The 21,143-nt window shown below is 35.6% G+C and overlaps 2 protein-coding genes and 1 non-coding gene across 3 annotated transcripts; 2 read left to right on the forward strand and 1 right to left on the reverse strand.

The window, feature by feature from the left end:
- Nucleotides 1-5,445: 5,445 nt before the first annotated feature.
- Nucleotides 5,446-10,432, forward strand: LOC143556831 (putative pectate lyase 5). The gene is made up of 5 exons (XM_077046066.1): nt 5,446-5,633; nt 6,229-6,937; nt 7,014-7,205; nt 7,289-7,494; nt 10,107-10,432. The coding sequence occupies exons 1-5, from the start codon at nt 5,500-5,502 to the stop codon at nt 10,330-10,332; spliced, it is 1,467 nt and encodes a 488-aa protein (XP_076902181.1). The 5' UTR covers nt 5,446-5,499; the 3' UTR covers nt 10,333-10,432.
- Nucleotides 10,433-12,386: 1,954 nt separating this feature from the next.
- TRNAY-GUA (transfer RNA tyrosine (anticodon GUA)) lies at nt 12,387-12,472 on the reverse strand. The gene is given in 2 exon segments: nt 12,387-12,422; nt 12,436-12,472. It is a non-coding gene; the product is annotated as a tRNA-Tyr (tRNA).
- Nucleotides 12,473-17,179: 4,707 nt separating this feature from the next.
- Nucleotides 17,180-21,028, forward strand: LOC143556832 (serine carboxypeptidase-like). The gene is made up of 8 exons (XM_077046067.1): nt 17,180-17,497; nt 18,366-18,534; nt 18,626-18,745; nt 18,831-18,974; nt 19,043-19,193; nt 19,979-20,067; nt 20,160-20,418; nt 20,510-21,028. The coding sequence occupies exons 1-8, from the start codon at nt 17,184-17,186 to the stop codon at nt 20,770-20,772; spliced, it is 1,509 nt and encodes a 502-aa protein (XP_076902182.1). The 5' UTR covers nt 17,180-17,183; the 3' UTR covers nt 20,773-21,028.
- The last annotated feature ends 115 nt before the right edge of the window (nt 21,029-21,143 follow it).

Genomic DNA, 21,143 nt, shown 5'->3' on the forward strand with positions numbered 1-21,143 from the left:
TAGACCCTGAAGATGGTTCTTCTGATAACCTGCAAAACAGACACCGTGAGCTCGTCACTGAGAAGGGGGGGGTTCCTCCTTGTGACCACCCTCCGGCGTGAGAATCAGACTAGATTGCTCTTTAAATATAAAAGTATATTAAGAGATTGCTAGAGCAGATATCAGGTATATTATGATAATGTAAGATAAGATGAGATGTTCATACCATTGGGGTATTTATAGCCGAAGGTAGGTTTCCAAGGAGGTATGGCCGGCTGCACAGTGTTCCTGTTCACCAACAGTAGCCTACGCACGTGCCCTGCTGGTAGTTGGTGGGTAGGCAGTGGCTGATAGAGACCAGGCCTACTGTACACTATTCCCTTTCCACCAACTGCCGGCTACGCACGTGGTATGACAGTAGTTGGTGAGTAGGCAGCGGCTAATAGTGACATACAGTGCAGGAGCATGCTGCTCGCCATACTGTTGTCAGTAAGCTGTCATATCTCTGATCAGATCTTTCGCCCATACCTCGTCAGGTACAGTAAAAGATCCTTCAGTATACGGACTGGCTTATTTGGGCGGGAGTATTCCCCCTCCCGCCCTTGTGCGGGATTGCTCCCGGCTTCGCTCATTCCTTCAGGTGACACTGAATGATCGAGAGCTAAGTGCCTTGTGCGTGTAGCCATGCTGCGCGGGTGGCCTTCCCTAATGGCTTGTATCCGAGGCTGCGGGGACAGGCGGAGTCCTTCACCATTGGGAGGCATTTCCTGCGGGACCAGCTTGCGTACTGCGCGTAAGGACGTCACGTCTCTGAGCATGGTTGGTCCTGCGGATCCAGTTGGTCTCTGCGCAGACGTTCCTGTTTAAGGTGAGTCTTGCGGGTCCAACTGGGCTCTGCTGGGACCTACCTCTTCAGCTTGCCAGCCGAATATTTCGGTTCAGGTTATTTTGACTATGATCAATAGTTCTTGACCCATTTAAGTAATATCTTGGAATCGGTATCATTTTGTTTGTGTGATTAATTGATAATCGGATCCCTAACACCTTGTCAATCTCCTTATTTGCGTCAACCTCCTTTCTTTTAAAGAAGTAAATTTTGTATAGGTAAACACACAAGAGATGGCAACAATATCAATCAGAAGCAAACCGCGGTTAGGAACATTTGTAATTCATTATAATTGAGATGTACCCGAGATGTTTTGGAGTTTAAAAGTAGACATTTTAGGTTATATAATAACATTTGTTATGTTAAAGAGAGAAAAAAATAAGAAAGAGAAGTTGAGGATGACATAAAATCGTTGGCCTTTTGGCTTTTTGGTGTATATTATCATATCCTATTGGTATACGTTAATAAAATGTTGGCAATCATTTAAATACAATATTAATCATGTAAATTAGTTGAATTGCATAAAATTTTAATTTGTATCAATGATACATATAATCAATCATCTTTTATCATTGTGGTGGGTGCGTAAGTATTTTTTATAATTTAATGTTTAATAATTATTAATAAATTGAATTAAATTTATCTTAATATCCAAAATAATACTTCCCCGCAGAATATGATAATACCTGACAAAAGAGAAGAAAATATGATATGTGGTGACAATTTAAAAAAAAAGTGATTACAAAAAGGTGTTAAATTCTTAAGTAGGAATTAAATGTGCACTTTTTTAGTTTAAAATATTAACCTACTAATAATTTATAGTTTAATAAAACAAGTGGAGAAAAATTTAATACTTTGTAGTTATGTAATAAAACTTAAATTTTGTAAATGAAAAAGTTTTTCAGGGCGATCGCACATCCAAATTAGCATGGTCAACTGATCAAACTTTAATGGAGCGTGTATTACTTGTCTCACATGTTTCGAGTTTTAGGATTTTTCTATTGAGTTTGAGTTTTATTGTCATCCCTTCACACCCTTTCTATTATGACCGAGCTTTCTATTATGACCAAGTTTGAGCTTGGCTCTTTTAGTTTACGAGAGTTTGAGCTCGAGTTTGGCTCATTGATTAATTAACATTGCTTTAATTATTATTATTATTATTATTATTATTATTATTATTACAAACCTTGGTGATGATTGGGCTACTTGGCGGCACCGTATTGATCATGGATTTTGTTTTTCTTCTTTTTGTTTTTGTTTCGGTACCATGACAAACATAACGTGAACCGAACGTATTGGCGTACACTCACTGCATTTTGTTTTAATTTCGATAACATAACCAATGTGACGAAGATCAACCGAATTTGTGTAGACTCACCACCTCAACTTCCGGGATCGACAATGCTCGGATCTTCCCAACTCCCGGATGTTACTGACTGACGCCACTCAATTGATCCACCTCAAACTTTATATGTTTTTGTTTTATTTTTGGTTTTTAGTTCCGGTATTATAACGCACTTAGCACCGACCGCATATGCGTCGAGTAACCGCCTCAACGCCCGTGATCGACAAAGTTTAGGTTTATCATCACTCGAGTTTTACCAACACCCCAGGTATAACACTAGTTTAAATTACTTTAAGAAAAACTTCAACTTGCCTATGCTCGGCTTTGTTGGCAAAACCTAATGCATAGACAAATAGAAGTTCAAAAGAGTTAAAAGATAAAAACACATTATAGCCGACAAACGTAAATGATATTTCCATACAAGGTTTGAGCTTGAAAACTTAGACCATCCACATCGTATCCCCCATATTTTTTGAGGGGGGAGGGGGTGTTAATGGTTGTGGTGGTTTATGGTATTGTGGGTGGAGGAGAAGGGAAATGTGATGATTGTTTTGTATATTTACTGTTCCACAATATTAATTTATTAATATTTTTTGAAAAGTGGTTGTAAGTAGAAAAAAGTAATGATAAATATATAAAAATATATTGTTTTTAGTGTATTTTAAGTTTGAAGATAGAGGAAATGACATGAATGCACCAAAAGAGCTTTGTTTTATGCTTAGGCACGACTCAAGCTCAACAAGGCTCACCATGAACGTCTCCCTACCACTATCATCACCATCACCACCTAACCACCAGTGCCAACATTGCCGTCGCCACCACCAACAAACACCATAAAGCTCTGATTCATTCCATTACTATATGTTAATGAAACAAGACAAATGAATTGTAATGTTTAATTTCATTCCTTTGTCAGTTTCATCCATTATTCTTTTCCACCCCCACTTCATTTCCCTAAACAAAACAGACTCTGATTTTAGAAACATCCTTTTATTTCTATGTCAACATAAAAACAATATACGGAACATAAATACCATGTTTTCAGAACTGGACCCGACATCAAGCTGGATTCAAGAATCGAAAGACATACTGCATACATACATACATACATGCGTACGTACACACACACACTTATGAAAATTTTCATTAATCTTGAACTCATTCGTAATAAAAATAAATTTCACTATTAATGCATACACACGTACGTACATACATACACACATATATACGCACACACTTACGGAAATTTTCATTAATCTTGAACTCATTCGTAAAAAAATAAATATCACTATTAATGTTTAGTAAAGTGTTTAAATATCATATACGTAAATGCAAAATAACAATTCATTTTATAAAATTCAAATGGTTAAAATAAAATGACATGTAAAAGGGTAACAAATTGTATTAGTAATTCTTTTTTAAATACACAACTCGTTGAACATTGTTTAAAAAGTCCAAGATCTCTTAAACTAAGAAACCAAATATTTCTCTAAATTTACTTCTATCCTTCATTGCCTAAACTAAAAAACTCTCCTAACTATAATAAAACTATAAATACATATTTAAATTGATATGATGTCCCACATCGACTATAGAAACAAATATTGCTTCTTCTCACTGTAAAGTGCAAATAAAAAGAAGCTATAACGAGTACAATCTAAATCCTCTTGTTTGTCCTGTAGAACGAATTACTAATTGGACCCGGTTTAATAAAAGCCACCCAGTAAACGGTTTAAACCATTCAAACCAGACGCTCAGGTAAGTGGTTTCATGGTCCATTTTAAAAAGGTCGTTATATTCAAACACCACCTATGGCGTGTTAACAACTCTATACGACTCGTATAGGGGTTATACAAGTCGTATAACCCTCACATGACTGACTAATATACGGAGGGGATGTGATGGCAACCTTTTCAGTCTGTATAGCCCCTATACAAGCCGTACATGTTTCAAACTCATAACACTATCTGACAGAAAATGACAAAATTCTGCACATATACGGCTCATAGACTCCTTATACAAACCGTATAGACACACCTGATGGTCAAATAACATAAATGGTGTGAGAATAACCTATTATGTCATTTAAAAACATTGATAAATATTTTCCATTTGGCCATTTGTTTTGACACTACATTTCTTTCCCAATTGCTATTATTTTACTCACTTATTTGGAGTTTTTTTTACCAAAATAGGGTGTAGGTAAAATTTATTTATCGAAATAGGTTAAATGAAACATATTTACCAAAATAGGGTTTTTATTTATTTTTCATTTATTTTGTTATGGCCCCACAGTCACTACTAACTCCTCCCCTACCAGAGTGGTCGCCGGCCATCACCATCAACCGCTCCGCCGCGCCGGCCATCTTAATCGTCCAAGTTCATGTATTCTATCTACCTATCTCTCATGACACCATCTTAATCGGTTTCGAGCTGAATTCCATTTGTGAACCAAATAACTGTCCGTCTGTCCGATTAGCGTTTTTGATCTTCATATAGTGAAACACACGTGAAGAATTCAGCCCAATACTGTAAAATTGTGATCGGCGCCGGCGTAATTGGAAGTTCAACGGCGTATTAAGCTGCAAAACGAGGTCATAAAGCACTACTCCTCGAGCAATTCGACTCTCAGATGGTGATCGTATCGAAGAAATTATGGCGCGAAGCGAAAATAGAAATTGGATATAAATATATAATGTTCACTTCGAAACCGAGCACCCCAATCTAAGTCCCTAAAATCCATTCAATTGAATTAATTTATGTATAGAAAAGAAGTTTTGAATAGAATAAACGAAAACTTAAAATAAGACAGGAAACCATCGAGGGAGAAGGAGATAGAACAACGACGTGAACTCCGGCGACGATGGCCGGCGCGGCGGAGCGTTTGATGGTGATGGCCGGCGACCACTCTGGTAGTGGGGACTTTTTTTTTAAAGTTGAACTTCATTGGTAGTGGGGACTTAGGCAGTTACTGTGGCCCGTGACCATAACAAAATAAATGAAAAATAAATAAAAACCCTATTTCGGTAAATATGTTTCTTTTAACCTATTTTGATAAATAAATTTTACCTGTACTCCATTTTGATAAAAAAACTCCACTTGTTTTGACTACTGCCAATTTGCCATGACCCCATATACCTATATATCATGTCACATTTCCAATAGCTTGCTCCCTTCCCCCTTTGCCATTCATGTTGAGCCCAGCTGTCTTGATTGAGCTTTCTTGACAAAGCCATTAAACCCCTACCATTTATTATTGCATTCAATCCTTCAAAATCCAAAACAAAAGATGCACACTTCTAACACATACATTTTATTATTTTGCCTATTAACATCCCTGTTTTCTGCCATTAGAGCAACTTTTAACCTCACACTCCCTCATCAACACCCTAATCCTGAAGCTGTGGTTCAAGAAGTACAAAGGTAAGATCTTGTATTCTTGCTGCATATTGCACACAAGATTCTTCATTTTTGTATTTTGGTAGAATTAGAAGAAACTGCATCTGGGTTTTGCTCATTACTATATTTCACCATCTGGGTGTCACTCTTTTTTTAAAAAAGAGTTCAAGAAATATAATAATTTCTCAAATCACAGAATATCCAACCTGGGTTTTGCTCATTATTACATTTTACCTTCTGGGTATCTTTTGTTTATCAAAATCACCTGAAAAATCTAACCTTTTTCACTGTGGTTCAAGTAGTACAAACTACAAAGGTAAGATCTTGTTGCATAATGCATATTGCATAAACCCCTTTTAGTATCTTCTCATTCCACACAAGATTCTTGCATTTTGGGTAAAAATGTAAAAATTAGTAGAAACTGCATCTGGGTTTTGCTCATTACTGTATTTCACCATCTGGGTATCACTCATTTTCAGCTAAAGATTTCAAAAAACATAATTATTTACAAAATCACAAAAAACCCTTTCTGGGGTTTGCTCATTACCACTTTTTACCATCTGGGTATCTTCAGTTTACCAAAAATAACCTTAAAAATCTAACCTTTTTCACTTTTCAGGAGGCTAAATGTGTCAATTTACAGAAGACAAATGCTTGACTCCGGCAACTCCGGCGGCGGGTGTCTCACCGGAAACCCAATTGACGACTGCTGGCGGTGTGACCTAAATTGGGCAAACAACCGGCAACGTCTCGCTGACTGCGCAATTGGGTTCGGAAAGTCAGCTGCTGGCGGCAAAGGCGGTCAGATCTACGTCGTGACGGACTCGTCCGACCACGACGTCGTTTCGCCAACTCCAGGAACCCTTCGTTACGCCGTCTTACAAACGGAACCCCTTTGGATAATATTCGAATCCAATATGGTTATTAAACTTAAACATGAGTTAATAGTTAATAGTTACAAAACAATAGATGGGCGTGGTGCCAACGTGGCGATTACCGGGGGCGGGTGCATTACACTGCAGTATGTTAGTAATGTTATTATTCATAATATTCGGGTGTATGATTGTAAGCCGTCGGGGAATACTAACATTCGGTCGAGTCCTACTCATGTTGGGTTTAGAGGTAAGTCGGATGGGGATGGAATATCCATAGCGGGTTCAAGGAATATATGGATCGATCATTGCTCGCTTTCTCATTGTACCGATGGCTTGATTGATGCGGTACTGGGGTCCACTGCGATTACAATTTCGAATAATTATTTTACGAGGCATAATGAGGTTATGCTTATGGGTCATGACGATGGATACACGCCGGACAAAGGGATGCAGGTGAGATTGTAAATTAATAAAATTATGTGTTAATGAGTTGTGTAGTTTTTAAATGTGTGTTTAAAATTTTTTGTAGGTTACAATTGCATTTAATCATTTTGGTAGAGGTTTGATACAAAGAATGCCAAGGTGTAGACTAGGGTATTTTCATGTGGTGAATAATGATTTTACTGAGTGGAAGATGTACGCGATTGGGGGTAGTGCGGATCCGACGATAAATAGTCAGGGCAACCGATACATTGCACCACCCGATGCTGACTCTAAAGAGGTATATATTATGATTATAAAATCTAATGTTAGATTAATGTTGTAACACTTTGTTTGATTGTTGGTTTTTATGCGTGTGAATAGGTGACTAAACGGGTTGACACGGATGAGGGACATTGGGCAGGGTGGAACTGGAGGACAGATGGTGACATAATGGTGAATGGTGCATTTTTTGTGCCATCGGGTGACGGGTTGAGCGATATCTATGCAAGGGCGAGTAGCTATGAACCGAAGTCAGCTAATCTTGTGTCACAACTGACTATGTATGCCGGAGTCTTTGGTGGCCCAAGGTATGTGTCAATTGGTTCTGCATCCTCTTTTCTTTACAACAAACTAACAAATATGTTAGTTCAGTAGTTTGGGCTTTTTGGTGATTTCACATTCAAATTAGGTGGATACACCATCAACTTGTACATTTGTTTTAAGTTTTTATCTACTCCCAACAGTATAGAAGGTTAGACCATTCACAAATCACAATAAGAAGAAAATGTAAAAAAAACGTGTATAGTCAGCTATCACATAATAAAAAAACATTAATCATTTTAGAAACATTCAAAACTAACTAAAAACAAAAAAAAAAAAACATTATCATATCACCACCAAAAAAGTACAATGGCCCCACCACAATCCGGTTTTTCCAGTTCTTGACTAAAAGCTACACTCGACATATAATGTATTTATGTGTGAGCCCTTGGGTGGGCAAAAGTGAAACTGCACTAATTTTGACGTTATTTTACTATTTTCGTGAAAATAACATTAAAAGTGGCGGAAGGTTAATCAGGCATCATGTGGTGGTGTTGATGGCCGAAAGACAAAGGTACGTACACCAATCAGCCGGTGTCCGGATGGTTGAGTGTTATGTGCCTTATGTCCAAGGCTTGATGCAAAACTACTATCGAGTCGAGGGTCTCACCGGAAGCAGCCTCTCTATTCTTAGGGGGTAGAGGTAAGACTGTCTACATCTTACCCTCCCCAGACCCTACCATAGCTTTGCTATTGGTGGGATATACTGAGTACGATGATGACTAAAAGCTACACTCGACATCCTGGTAACTCAAACAAGAACCACAACGATAAAACTAGACGATGTCGCCAAGGGCGAGGTGTAGTTAGGGCCCTGGGTGGCCCCTGTTTTTTTGCGTAGTAGTGTAAATTTACTCGTTTCCGTCCGAATTTTTTTATACGTAGTTTAAAGTTAGCCGTTTTCGATCGAAATTTGAGCCCGTCCCCCCTCGTTTGTAATTTTTGTTAATACATTTTGAGTCCGGCCCCCCTCGTTTGTAATTTTTTTAATACATTTTGAGTCCCCCCAGGTATCTTTGTCCAAGATTCACCACTGGATGTCGCGTTTTTGGGCTAAAACCGGCTTCTTGGCCATACTCCAAATACCACTATTGATCATATAGTTTAATGAAGTGGAAGTAGTAGAATAGAGAGTGGAATAAGTAAAACACCAGACACAAGATGTAACACCTCAATTAGTATATACATGGGTGCACGTGATTATGCGCGGGAATCTAAAATGTACAACAACGACACGGTTATGAGTTGTATTTTCATATCCATGGAATGTACAACTTGTACATCTAGATGTACAACTTATTCTACCCACATTGTAACATTTTACCTTCTTATTATTCTTAGGTTCACACTAGTAGTTTTAACTTTAATTATAATATGTGTAACCCAAATCCCAATGGTGTAATAATCCAGGTTATGTCACTTATTTTAGAGTCCCCACTATAATGTTGGAAAGTGAATAATAACACCATAAAAAGGGCATGAAGTGTCTTTTTCCTTGACAAAAGGAACATGTGCACTATATTTTAAGGCCCAAAAGTCCTATTGGCTGGCATCATATTAGGTCCCAATTGGATGTTAGCAAAAATTGTTCTTAAGGGTATAACAATATGTCTTTTAAGAACGTTTAAGATGCTCTTATTAGATCCGAATGAATTAGGAAAAGGGTAGTCTTGTCTTTTTTTCACAAGGGAAATTAGATTATTAGATCTGGCCAAAATGCTCTCTTACCTCATAATTGAGAAAGGATAATGTTGTCCTTACCAATTGGTAAAGGAGCAAAGATGGCCCTCCGTGTTATAGATATTCTTTTAACGGGAACAATATGACTCCTAAATTGCATCATTTTTCTACAAAGAGACGTAAGTCTCTACCACTGGACCAACTATTCCTTGATTGAAATATTGAATAAATGTTGACGAAAATGACCTCTTTGGTTACACAATTGAAAACAGAGTTTGCTATGCTAAATGCACCCCTTGAATTTTCTTTTGAAAATATCACATCAAGTTTTTTTTAATTTTTTTATGAATTTTTTTTAATAGTGTTACAAGTTGGGGGAAATAGCTAAGAGTAATGATGTCTTTTTCATGTGGGAAAAATAGTCTTATTAATTAATTAAACAAGGGGGGCTGGCTTTATCAGTTTCGTTTTCAAGGGTGAGAAATGTCAAAAGCAATTTTGTCTGGACCTGAAAAGAAAATATGTAAGCAAGCTGGAAATTATGACTTGTGGGCCAGAATTATTTAATTAAAAATATTTTGATTCCATTGTGGCCCATTTCTAGCCCACTATGTTTACTTATTCCTCTTAGAAAAATTTAAAAAGTGTTTTATTTATATAAATATAGAAGACTTAACCATTAGATATGACTTATGAGCTATTTTATAGAAGTTAATTGTCTTCATCATTTGTGTAATCATCATCGATTTCCACAATGTCCGCTAAGTTCACTTTCTAAAAGTAAAATAATATGTGCTCTATATAAATGCTTACTTTTTAGGCACTTTTAAATCATGTGCACTATTTTCATTTTTCATAGCATTATAAAGTCTAATTTCTTTTGATAATAGTGGTTAAGCTTAATCTACCATTTGTGTAGGGATGATGATGGGAGCGCGTCATTCACCGACGGGACGATCACTGGAGATAGTGCAAGCGGGAACACTGGGAGAGGCGGTGGTGGTGATGGTGACTATTTTGGAATGATGTTCGGTGGTAGCATGGTTGCAATGCCACTACCACCTAGCACAATCTTTTTCATTATATTTGTAATATACATTGCTACTAGCACCAACAATGGTGTATTTTCATTATTATTACTATAGCGATTAATTTGGGGGTTTTGTTTTGTTAAAAGGCAAGAAAAAGGTGAAAAAGGATCATCAACTGTGGTCCTCATTTTTTATGCTCATTGAGTCATTATTGATGTGGATAAATCATTTTGTTAAAAGTTTAAATGCGTTACATACAATCTCTTGCTTCGGCTTTTAACCCATAGGAACGAAGTTAGTTTGATTTCATTGATCACCTTAGATACCGAGCGAACTTTTCCCTCAAAGATCATGTCGTTCTTAGCACTGTGACATAGCCCGCAACTTGTAACACCCAAGTTTATGTCCCTGATCGGAGCCCCAACATAAAACAATCATAGGAATCCAATTATGTCAAAATATGAAATCAACCACCTGATGATGCGATAGTACAATATTCTTTACAAAACATAGTTTTTGTTAACTAGTTGAGAGGGTGGGTAAGCAGCAACCATCAATCCGTCATAGGGTAACATGGGATGTTCTTGTCTAGACATATTGTTCCATTTTTTTATACCCTCCAATTTAAATTTTATATACTTTTTTGTAAAGGCATGTATAAATTGAAAATCCATTTTATATACTTGATTGCATAAGTTTCATTTCATTATTCGCGATTCTATCCTACTTTAGTTACTAACTCTTCAACGGATTTCATTTAAAGTGGCTCTTTGTATACATATCAGCCGACCTCGTTAGCACTTAGGGGGGACGACGTAACTTCTAACGCATGCTTAGTCACAACTGGGGGTGTTAATTTCTAATAGAATACAGACTTCATACGGAATTTATATATTTGGGTTCAGTCTAAACAAGTTCTGGTTAGTTTTGGGCCGAATCCATGACCACGTTTAGCTAAATGATGTTTTTTTTTCGATCCAGCAGATTTATTGGTTGACCCATTTAAGTCATTTACTTATTTATTTTTATTTGTTAAATGTGTTTATGAATAAAACTATTTGGGTAATTTTTATAGCAAAGCTTAAACGCAAGTTGATTTTAACATAATAGCTTAAAATAATAATATATGTAAATTTAGAATTTTAAAGCACTAGTATGAAAAAATGGAAAATTTAATAATTTTTTTTTTTTGGGTTAAACATTTCATGGTTGTGTCGACCCGCGAATATACATGTATTCAGCTTCTGATTTTCGGCTTGTGTTAGAGTGTGAGTCAGATTTGGCCAGCCAATTAGCTAATACAATCCATTTAACAACCCCTGGTCTAGAACCTGTGTGGGTTCCTTCGTGAGTGACATAATTTTTTTGCTGGCTCCCATTTGTGCTCTGTACTTTGTTTTGGGCTTAGCTACTTGCTAGTGCCTTTTAATATTATTGCTGTTCAAAAAAAAAATTGTATTCTCGTATTTTGTTTGGAAATAAAAAAGGCGGCCCGTTATTATGATCTTATATGACTTTTTATTTCACTCTTTTTGTCTTTAAGGGCCCTAGTGGAAACTTTTGGATACACACCAAGTGGATTGGCTGGTTAGCACAGTTTTGGCGACTGATTATTATTTCTAACAATTAACAATTAATTTTTTAAATTTGGAGAAAATCAATTTTTAAACCAACAAAGTTGTTCTCTAGAAGAATTTATGAAGTTAAAGAAATATTTAAAGCTAGGCACCCCGTATACATTTTCAAAACAAAAGGGGATCAACTTAAGCACATCAGTATAATTTGTATATGTGAGTATGAGCGTTCAAATAGTTTGTGGTGCAAAGTTTGGTCGGAGAAAACTCACTCGAAATTGGTTTGGTTTGTAAATCAATCGAGCCCTAGCGGCCTAGCCAATGTTAGCTTGTTCATTCGACTCCATATTACTAACCACACTTTTTAACGTGTTATAGGCCAACACTCCAACTACCCAAGTAAAAGACATTTAATAGTTTAATCCCATCTTTTCATCATATTAGGTTCAATTCAAATCAAAATCTTTTCTTTCTTCTAAGTTCTAACAATCTAATCGAGTCGAAACCAAAGTAAGCCAATTCATTTAAAATAAGTACCAAACGGGCTCGTTTAAAATCTAGCCAAGCTAGAGCACAAAATAAATTGAAATAAAGTCCGACCTGCCGGATTCGAACCAGCGACCTAAGGATAGCCATGTTAACACTACAGTCCTCCGCTCTACCAACTGAGCTAAGGTCGGATTTTGATTTATGTATTGAGATTATGGAGTGAAAACATAAATTATCTATATAGATTAAAATCAAGATGTCGGTGCCATTGAATCATCAGGTGATACTACTTAAGTATTTAAATGAAATAAATAATAGGAACTAATTAAATATGATCCATTGGCTTGGTGGTGAGATGTAGACTGTTTCAAATTTCCTCTCTTTCACCTCAAGTTTGATTCCTACTGTTAGCACTTCTTTTTTGCAGCTATTTGTTTTGAATTTCACTTTTTTAATTTATCACGAACTTGCTCATTAATCATTTGTGATTATGAATTTCCAAAGACGCGTACACGCATCTTAACAAAAGTTTCACATCGACTCGCCATCATGTCACTTAACGCACCTTACAATACATGGCATTTTGTGTTTTTGTTTTAGTACCGTAACGAACACAAAGAAAGCCGACCAAATGCCAATTTTGTTTTGTTTTAATCCGGTAACGTTGAAAGGAAGCCAACCAAACGCCAATTTTGTTTTGTTTTTTTTTTTTAATTTCCGGTACCATAACAAAGGTGACGGAAGCCAACCGAATTCACGTAGACTCGGCGCCTCAACACCTGGGATCAACAACGTTCGCGTTTTACCAACGCGCAAGTTTACCGACCGACACCCCCATTCGCCATCTCTATTTTTGTGTGTGTGGTGTGTGTGTACACACACACATATATTTCATTTCTTAGCTTTTGTAACATAACGAACGTAATCGAAACTAATGATGAGCAAAATCGGTACTGGTACCGGTGTACCGTCGGTACCGAATCGGTACCAAAATTTCGAGTTTCGGTATCGGTACGGGACCGGTATTTCCTGAATGTTTACTTTCAATACCGGTACCATCCCGGTTCTGTACCGGTACCAAGCATTCGCGATTTTCGGGACCAGGATTTTCGGGACCAGAACCGGTCGGTACCGGTACGGTCCCGATCTCATCGTTAATCGAAACCGACCGAAATCATGTCGAGATACCGCCTCAATGCCCAAAACAAACAACGTTTGAGTTTTACCACCGCCCGAGTTTGCCGACCTAATACGTCGTTTTAAATATTTTTATTTTTTTTTATATGTGAATATTTTTATATGTTAATTTGACGAATTAATTTTTTGAATTTTAACGCTCAATTTTACAAACAAGGGCCATACCTTAACGAAGGTAACCAGTACCTAACAAATCCGCGTTGACTTACCGTCGTAACGCTTGGGATTTACCAATAACCATGTTTTACCAACACTCTGGTTCCAACGCCGGAGTTACTGCGCCGGGTAAAAAAAACTAGTTCTAATGAAAGTTAAATGTATTATTTTTTCCTATTATAATAGTTTGAATTTTGTTATATTCTTTTAATAAATTATAAATTTATGTGTGAAAATTTAAACTTGACAACTATAAAAGTTAATGTTTAATTCAGACAAATCAAAGGGCCCGTATATAGTTTACTTATTGATAATCATTCATGTATTTTTCATAACCAAGCATTCATTTTATGAGATAGAAAACATTTTATATATACGTCACAAGCATTTTATTGATTACCATTCAGGGTTTAGGGGGGGGGGGGTGGCGGTGCAGCTTGTTGCATGTTTACCTGTCTCTTTATTGTAATTGGATCCCTTTATTTGAATGAAATACTTCAATGGTTGGGTTTTGAAAGAAAATTTTCGAGAAGTAAATTTATACATTTTCTTGATTTATGTAACCAACATTTTAATAAATATTTGCTATTTAGCTTTGATTTATCAATAGGTTTCGTAATTCGTACCATGTCAAAATGGTGAGTTATGAAAAATGGTAAACAACTTATACATCCGTAATGAAAATGTAAAGGTGAATGTTATATTTGGTAAAGCGTATGCTTAGTATTTGTTACTCTCTATGAGAATGCCAAACCCATTTTGGTGAGAATTTGATTATGATGTTTACTATATTCAAATAGTTAACAAACCATATGAGAAAATTATAATCTAGGTTCTTAATTGATGGGAATCGAGATCTTAAAGTAGCTAGAAACGTGTTTTTTGAAAAGTAATATCTGTTTAGAAATACAATTTACTTTATAAACGAATTTTGTTTTTAAGTGAAATGTGTTTATCGTACACATAAAATATTCTTCTTGTTATGTTTTATTTAGTTCATCCGTATTATTTATCCCCACTAATCTTATTACATTTATTTCCTTTTTTATATTATTATAGTACTCTAAACGTTTGTTTATTACCATTTATGCTAAACATTTCAACTAATCTTTTTCTAAAAGTAGTTTAAGACTTTTATTTATTTTTTTTAATTTTGATTCCATTTTGGATTCTTCCAGTGATTATGGATTTATGGGCATGAAACTGGTGTTCGAACCGAGTGTACGCAAAGAGATCTCACTTTTGGGCAAAGTGCCATTTTATGGATTAATGATACTCAATCGAATAACTATAGTTAAAGAAAAATATTAAACACTATGTGCAATTAACCTAAATCACTTATTCTACATGTTTAAAATGGAATTAAAAAACTTTGTAGTCGATGACTCGATGGTCATCTACTATAACACGAAACCCTTCATATCGGTCAATAGTTGTGGATGTCTTTTTTTATAAATTAAGGGGCTATTTGGTTCATTCAGATCTGAATAAGGCTCTGTCCCATTCAGCAACAATATTGAGTCTGGATGATTCAGACCCAATTTTAACTAATCAGATGTTTTTCTGTCTGGAACCAAACAGTTTGAATTCTGAATGAATTAGATGTTTCCATCTAAATGGTTCTATTCAGATGTAAACAAACAACCCCTAAAACAAATAATTGTGGTTTAATTACTTTTATTGTTTTTTCTTTATAAATACAGGCTTAAAAACTTATTTATTGTTTTATTGTCATTTTAGTTTTATTGCATGTTTTATAATCATTTTAGTTTTATTGTGATGTAAATATGTAATGAATATACGAGTAATAATGTGAAACGTATCCATGGTTTGAGAAAATTAACACTTTCAGGGTTTAATTTTTTAAAAAATTGCATGTTGGAGATATTCAGTATTCAATCTTTAGCATGCTAGGTTTTAACATTAACTTTCTTAAAAAATTATGTGAAGTTTGTATAAAATAACTAATTACTCTTTTAATAAATTATGGTGTGTATGTATATAGCTTACAAAATTAATAAGAAATGGGTAAAAAAGCCAAACATCTTTGTAATGTTCAATCCGATCAAAAGATTTCGTATGCTAAAGAAAAAAAAAGCCAAGCTATTGAAATTCTAACAAGCGAAATTTCGGTAACAACACCTAGTCAACATAACCAAGTCATTTTTATTCATACATACTCTCCCACACTTAAATCTTTCATAATTACACATCAATAAACTTACAAATTCACAATAATATTTTCTGTATTAAACTTTTTTATTTAATACATAATTGACAGCCCACAAAATCACTTCACTTAATTTCCAGAATATAAGTATGAGTGTCACAAAGAATTACTCAACTACTGCAAATATTTTGTTTTTTTTATATTATTTGTTACATAGTTATATAATAAAAAATATTACTAAAAGTATCAATATGTTACAATGATAATTAATCCACTATTATTTTCTAGATGTTATAGTTACACGCAAAACATTTATGTGACAGTATAAACTTCTCTTTAACTACTATATACAATATGATCAACACTACATATAACACACTCAATGCCACAACCATTTACTATTATAAGCGAATTAACTTGTTTTGCTAAAATAAAATACTTGTTTTATTCTTTTTCATTTTACACACTGTAACGAATCAAATCAATACCAATCGAACTCCTGACGCTTCCCGGTCACAAAGCATGGGTAACCGACTACCACTAGCTTTCAAAACAAATGTGTTTTCATTTTCATTGTTTACGCACTATAACCAACCGAATCAATACCAACTGAATTCGCGTTGTAACACACTGGTTAAACCACACTACCTCTACTTAAGTTAGAAAAACCCAATGCAAATCGCAAAACAAATTTCTAGCAAACATATTAACTAGGGATGAGCTCATGAGCTTGGTTTCATACCGATACCGCTTAAAAACTTGGTACTGGATTCGAAAGTGCTTGGTTCGGCACTGGTACCGTCAGCCAAGCATTCGGTAAATACCGGTTATCGGTACCGATCTTGACTTTCCTAGTCCCGATTTCTTAAAAACTTGGTACCAGCTAGGGATGAGCTCGGGATGGTACCGGCCGACCGGTACCAATCCCGATCCCAAAAATTTTAAAATCCCGGTTCGGTACCGGTATTTCGTGCAAATTTCACGAAATATCAATACCGTCCCGATCCTGAAAACTCAAAACTTGGTACCAATTCGATACCAACGATACCAAATCGGTATCGAAAATGCTCATCCCTAATATAGTAGCTGCACCGACACCGATACCGATTAACTCATTTTATTACATTAAAAAAAGTGTGTGTTTGGAACTTGGATGACATAAAGTGTTAAAAAGACCACCAATACGGTTCCCGCCCAATAAAGCAAAATCAGTTTCTCCCAAAAACAAATCAAAACGTCACCGTTTCACTCCGCACCACTTGTTCTTCACACTTTTCCGTTATATACTTTCTAACAACTCATGAACTTCACCACCCTATAAATAAGCCTTCAAATCACTCTTTAAATCTATATTCAGTCATTTACATTGTCTCTCAACAATGACGAATATTATGTTCATTTCGTCTCTCGTTCTTCTTTCGTTTGCATTTACGACGTCGTTTAGTTTACAAAACCCTAGGTTTCCGACTAATGTAGCTGAGAAGATGATCAGGGAGTTGAATCTGTTTCCGGAGCGATCGGTTAACGTTCTGGAGGATGAAGTTGATGTGTTGCGATCGTCGAGTGATGGCGAGAAGAAACTCGTTGAGAGGCGGTTTAAGTTCCCCGGTTTTGATGATCCGAATGGAGCTACCGTTGAGGATTTAGGGCATCATGCTGGATATTACCGGATTGAACATTCGATTGATGCTCGGTATAGTTTGGAAACTTTACTATATTGATTGCTTGTTTAGTTTTGTTTTTTATTTGGTAGTTTTTTATTAGTTTGTGATTATGATTGATTCGATGAAGTTAATAGGGATTAACTGGAACCTAATCGGATTTTGAAATCGGTCAAAGTTGAAAATTGGTCAAATTTGGTAAAAATCGGTCAGAATTTGTCAAAGTGTTTTGAAAAATTACATAATCAGGATTAGGCGTTGATTAATCGGATATCGGAAAGCTATGACTCGACCCCTAAAATCAGTATTAGCCAAAATCGGTGAATATTGATCAAAACCTTTAAAGAACCTAATTGATTTCTGAAATCGGTTAAAGTCGGTCAGATTTGGTAAAAGTTAGGTCAGAGTTGGTCAAAATCAGTCAAAATTTGTCAAAAATATTTGAAGCATTTGAAGAGTTATACTTGTTTTAAAAAACTATATGCAAAATTTTATATATTATGCATTAATTTTGAAAAATTACATAATGTAAGAGATAATTCAAGTGTTGTAAAATTTGGGATTAAGCGTCGATTAATTGGATATCGCAGAGCTACGACTCGATTTCATCTAATCAACCCCTAAAATCGGTGCCAGTCAATTGGTGAAAATTGGTCAAAATCTTAAAAGTATCTGAAAAATTATACTCTTTTTTTATAAAATGTTATTTATAAAATTTTGTATGTATCTACTTAGTTTTGAAAAAGTTTGATTCGAATTCGATTAATCTCTTATGGTCGTTAGTTCATACCTCACTGTCCGAATAACGCTTAGCGAGTTCTATGACACTGCTTCCGAGTTCAGTTGTTACTGTTTAGCAAACTCAGCTAGCATCTAAGAACACACATTTGAGTTTTGCAGGATGTTTTATTTTTTCTTTGAGTCACGGGGTCAGAAAACCGACCCTGTTGTTATCTGGTTGACTGGAGGCCCCGGATGCAGTAGTGAGGTTGCGCTCTTTGAAGAAAATGGTCCATTCAAAGTTCAGAAGAATCTATCTCTTGTCTGGAATGATTATGGCTGGGACCAGGTAACACATATATATCTTGTTTATGTAATGTATTAATGTTAATTAGTTGACAAATGATTAACATTTTGATTATTTATATGTTGATATTTAGGCTTCCAACATATTGTTTGTTGATCAACCTACTGGAACCGGTTTTAGTTACACTTCTGATCGTAGAGACATTCGCCATGATGAGCAGGGTGTGAGTAGTGACCTATATGACTTCTTACAGGTTTGTTCCTTTTGTTAATGTTAAGTATATGTAATTATGCAACATCACACATTCTATACATAATATTGATTTTGTTTTGATGCAGGCTTTCTTTAAAGAGCATCCTGACTATGCAAACAATGACTACTTTATAACCGGAGAATCGTATGCTGGACATTATATTCCTGCTTTTGCGACAAAGGTTCATGAAGAAAACAAAGCTAGTAATGGAATCCACATAAACCTCAAGGTACAAACTCATGCTTTTTGTGAGCAGTTGGGTTGGTGTTTCTAATTACTTTATGATTTGTCACACAGGGCTTTGCTATTGGAAATGGACTCACTGATCCACTAATTCAATACAAAGCGTATACCGATTACGCGCTGGACATGAAGTTAATTAAAGAGTATGATCGTGATAGGATTAACAAGTTACTTCCCGAGTGCGAGGAAGCTGTCAAACTTTGTGGTAACTTTATTTCATGTCATAAAAAGCACTTATTAGAACAATACAAAATATATTTCAAGTAAGCCTGGCAAAACATGCAAGTCAGGTCGGGTTACGGGCCAAACTAGATTCGGGTCAAAATGTACAGTTTCAAGTAGGAGTCTTAAAGGGTCATGCTCCTGGGCTGGTGGATCCAACCTGACACTAGCTTGAACACGATTCTAATCGAACACGACACGCATATTCATTGGTTGACCCGAACACGACCCGTTTAACCCGAGAGAGCATGCCTTATATTTAAAGTTGTAGTTTAACCCACAAGAACTCGAGCTTGGCTCGTTTCGAGCTATGTGGTTAAATATCGAGCCCAACTTGTGAGTAGTTTTTCAAGCTCGTGCTCAGCCCGTGAGCAGTAATTATGCTTGAGTTCCCGTGTTATATTTAATAATTAATTTAAATTCATTTCTAATTATTTTATGTGTATGTGTATATTAACTAAAAATTTTCATTAATCTAACATGCATTATTTAGTTATTTCTATATTAGTTATTATAGAAGTCTATATTTATATATTAAATAAAAGTTATATAAATAATAGGCTCGTGCACCAGCTCAAACTCGAAAAGTGAACTCAGGCTCGTTTATTAAACAAACTTATTTTTAGGCTCAAGCTCGTTGAAGCTTGGCTCTATTCGTGTTATTACCAAGCTGATCTTAAGTATCTCACGAGCGTCTTCACTCGTTTACACTCCTGGTTACATTGCTGCTTTTAAGGCTAATTGAATGATTTTCTGCTCTTCACTCAGCCACTAATGGAACAACAGCTTGTTGGGATGCATACCTGTCTTGCAACAACATTTTCAGCTCAATTAAAGCTGTTATTGGCAATATTAATGTAAAGATATTTAATCTAATATTTTTTTTATAATCAACATTATGTGAATTTTTTGTGAGATATATAATTAATCATCTTCTAACATATTGCAGCACTATGACATTAGAAAGCAATGTGTGGGCCCTCTATGCTATGATTTCTCAGACATGGAGCATTTTCTTAAATTGGAATCAGTTAAAGAAGCTCTTGGAGTCAAAGACATTGACTTCGTTACATGCAGTGCTGTTGTATATAATGCCATGCTTACAGATTGGATGAGGAATTATGAAGTTGGTATTCCACGCCTTTTAGAAGACGGGATTAAGATGCTTGTATATGCTGGTGAATATGACCTTATATGCAACTGGCTCGGTTAGTGTTCATCAGCCCAAATTCAAATCATCTGTTTGAATATTAATACATATATTAATGTAATATTTGTTCAATTGTGCAAATTGTTTAGGTAATTCAAGATGGGTTCATGCAATGGAGTGGAGTGGTCAGAAAGAATTTGTTGCATCTCCTGATATTCCTTTCGTAGTTGATGGTTCTAATGCGGGCTCGTTGAAAACCTATGGTCCACTTGCTTTTCTCAAGGTTCGTGATGCTGGACACATGGTTCCAATGGATCAACCGAAGGCTGCTTTAAGCATGTTAAAGAGGTGGACTACGGGGTCACTTTCTGAGAGTGCAGCCGAGCCTGAATCTCCTGTTTCTTCTATGTAATGTGATGTTAGTAGCCAGCTCGATGCTGGGCTAACGGTATGTAGATAAACTATATGTGGTTTTAACCGATTTGAACAATAAGAGCGTTATGGACTAGCATTTTGAATGGTTTGATTTTCTGTTTACTGCAATTTGGCTTCTAAGTTAGTGGATATTGTTGGGCAAATTACACCAAAATGTGATGGACTATATTACAATGTTATGCAATGCAATGAAATATAAAAATAAAATATAATTACCATGTAAAAATCACGTGGTTCTTTTTTTATTGATTAATATTTTTAGTTTTAAAAAGATTTTTAAAATTTAATACATTTGAAACAATAAATACTGATATTAGTTCATGTTGAAGATTAAATCAATCTTGTTCT

The sequence above is a fragment of the Bidens hawaiensis genome, unplaced genomic scaffold, assembly GCF_021521415.1.
Source record: "Bidens hawaiensis isolate Kalapana, Puna unplaced genomic scaffold, B.hawaiensis_p1.1 tig00018745_1, whole genome shotgun sequence".
NCBI lineage: Eukaryota > Viridiplantae > Streptophyta > Magnoliopsida > Asterales > Asteraceae > Bidens > Bidens hawaiensis.

Bases quoted from the DNA above. Each gene is read 5' to 3' on its own strand.
- LOC143556832 (XM_077046067.1), top strand. From the start codon at position 17,184: ATGACGAATATTATGTTCATTTCGTCTCTCGTTCTTCTTTCGTTTGCA. The intron at 18,975-19,042 runs GTACAAACTCAT...TTTGTCACACAG, and splicing joins GAATCCACATAAACCTCAAG to GGCTTTGCTATTGGAAATGG. The intron at 19,194-19,978 runs GTAACTTTATTT...CTCTTCACTCAG, and splicing joins GGAAGCTGTCAAACTTTGTG to CCACTAATGGAACAACAGCT.
- LOC143556831 (XM_077046066.1), top strand. From the start codon at position 5,500: ATGCACACTTCTAACACATACATTTTATTATTTTGCCTATTAACATCC. The intron at 6,938-7,013 runs GTGAGATTGTAA...AATTTTTTGTAG, and splicing joins CGCCGGACAAAGGGATGCAG to GTTACAATTGCATTTAATCA. The intron at 7,495-10,106 runs GTATGTGTCAAT...CCATTTGTGTAG, and splicing joins GGAGTCTTTGGTGGCCCAAG to GGATGATGATGGGAGCGCGT.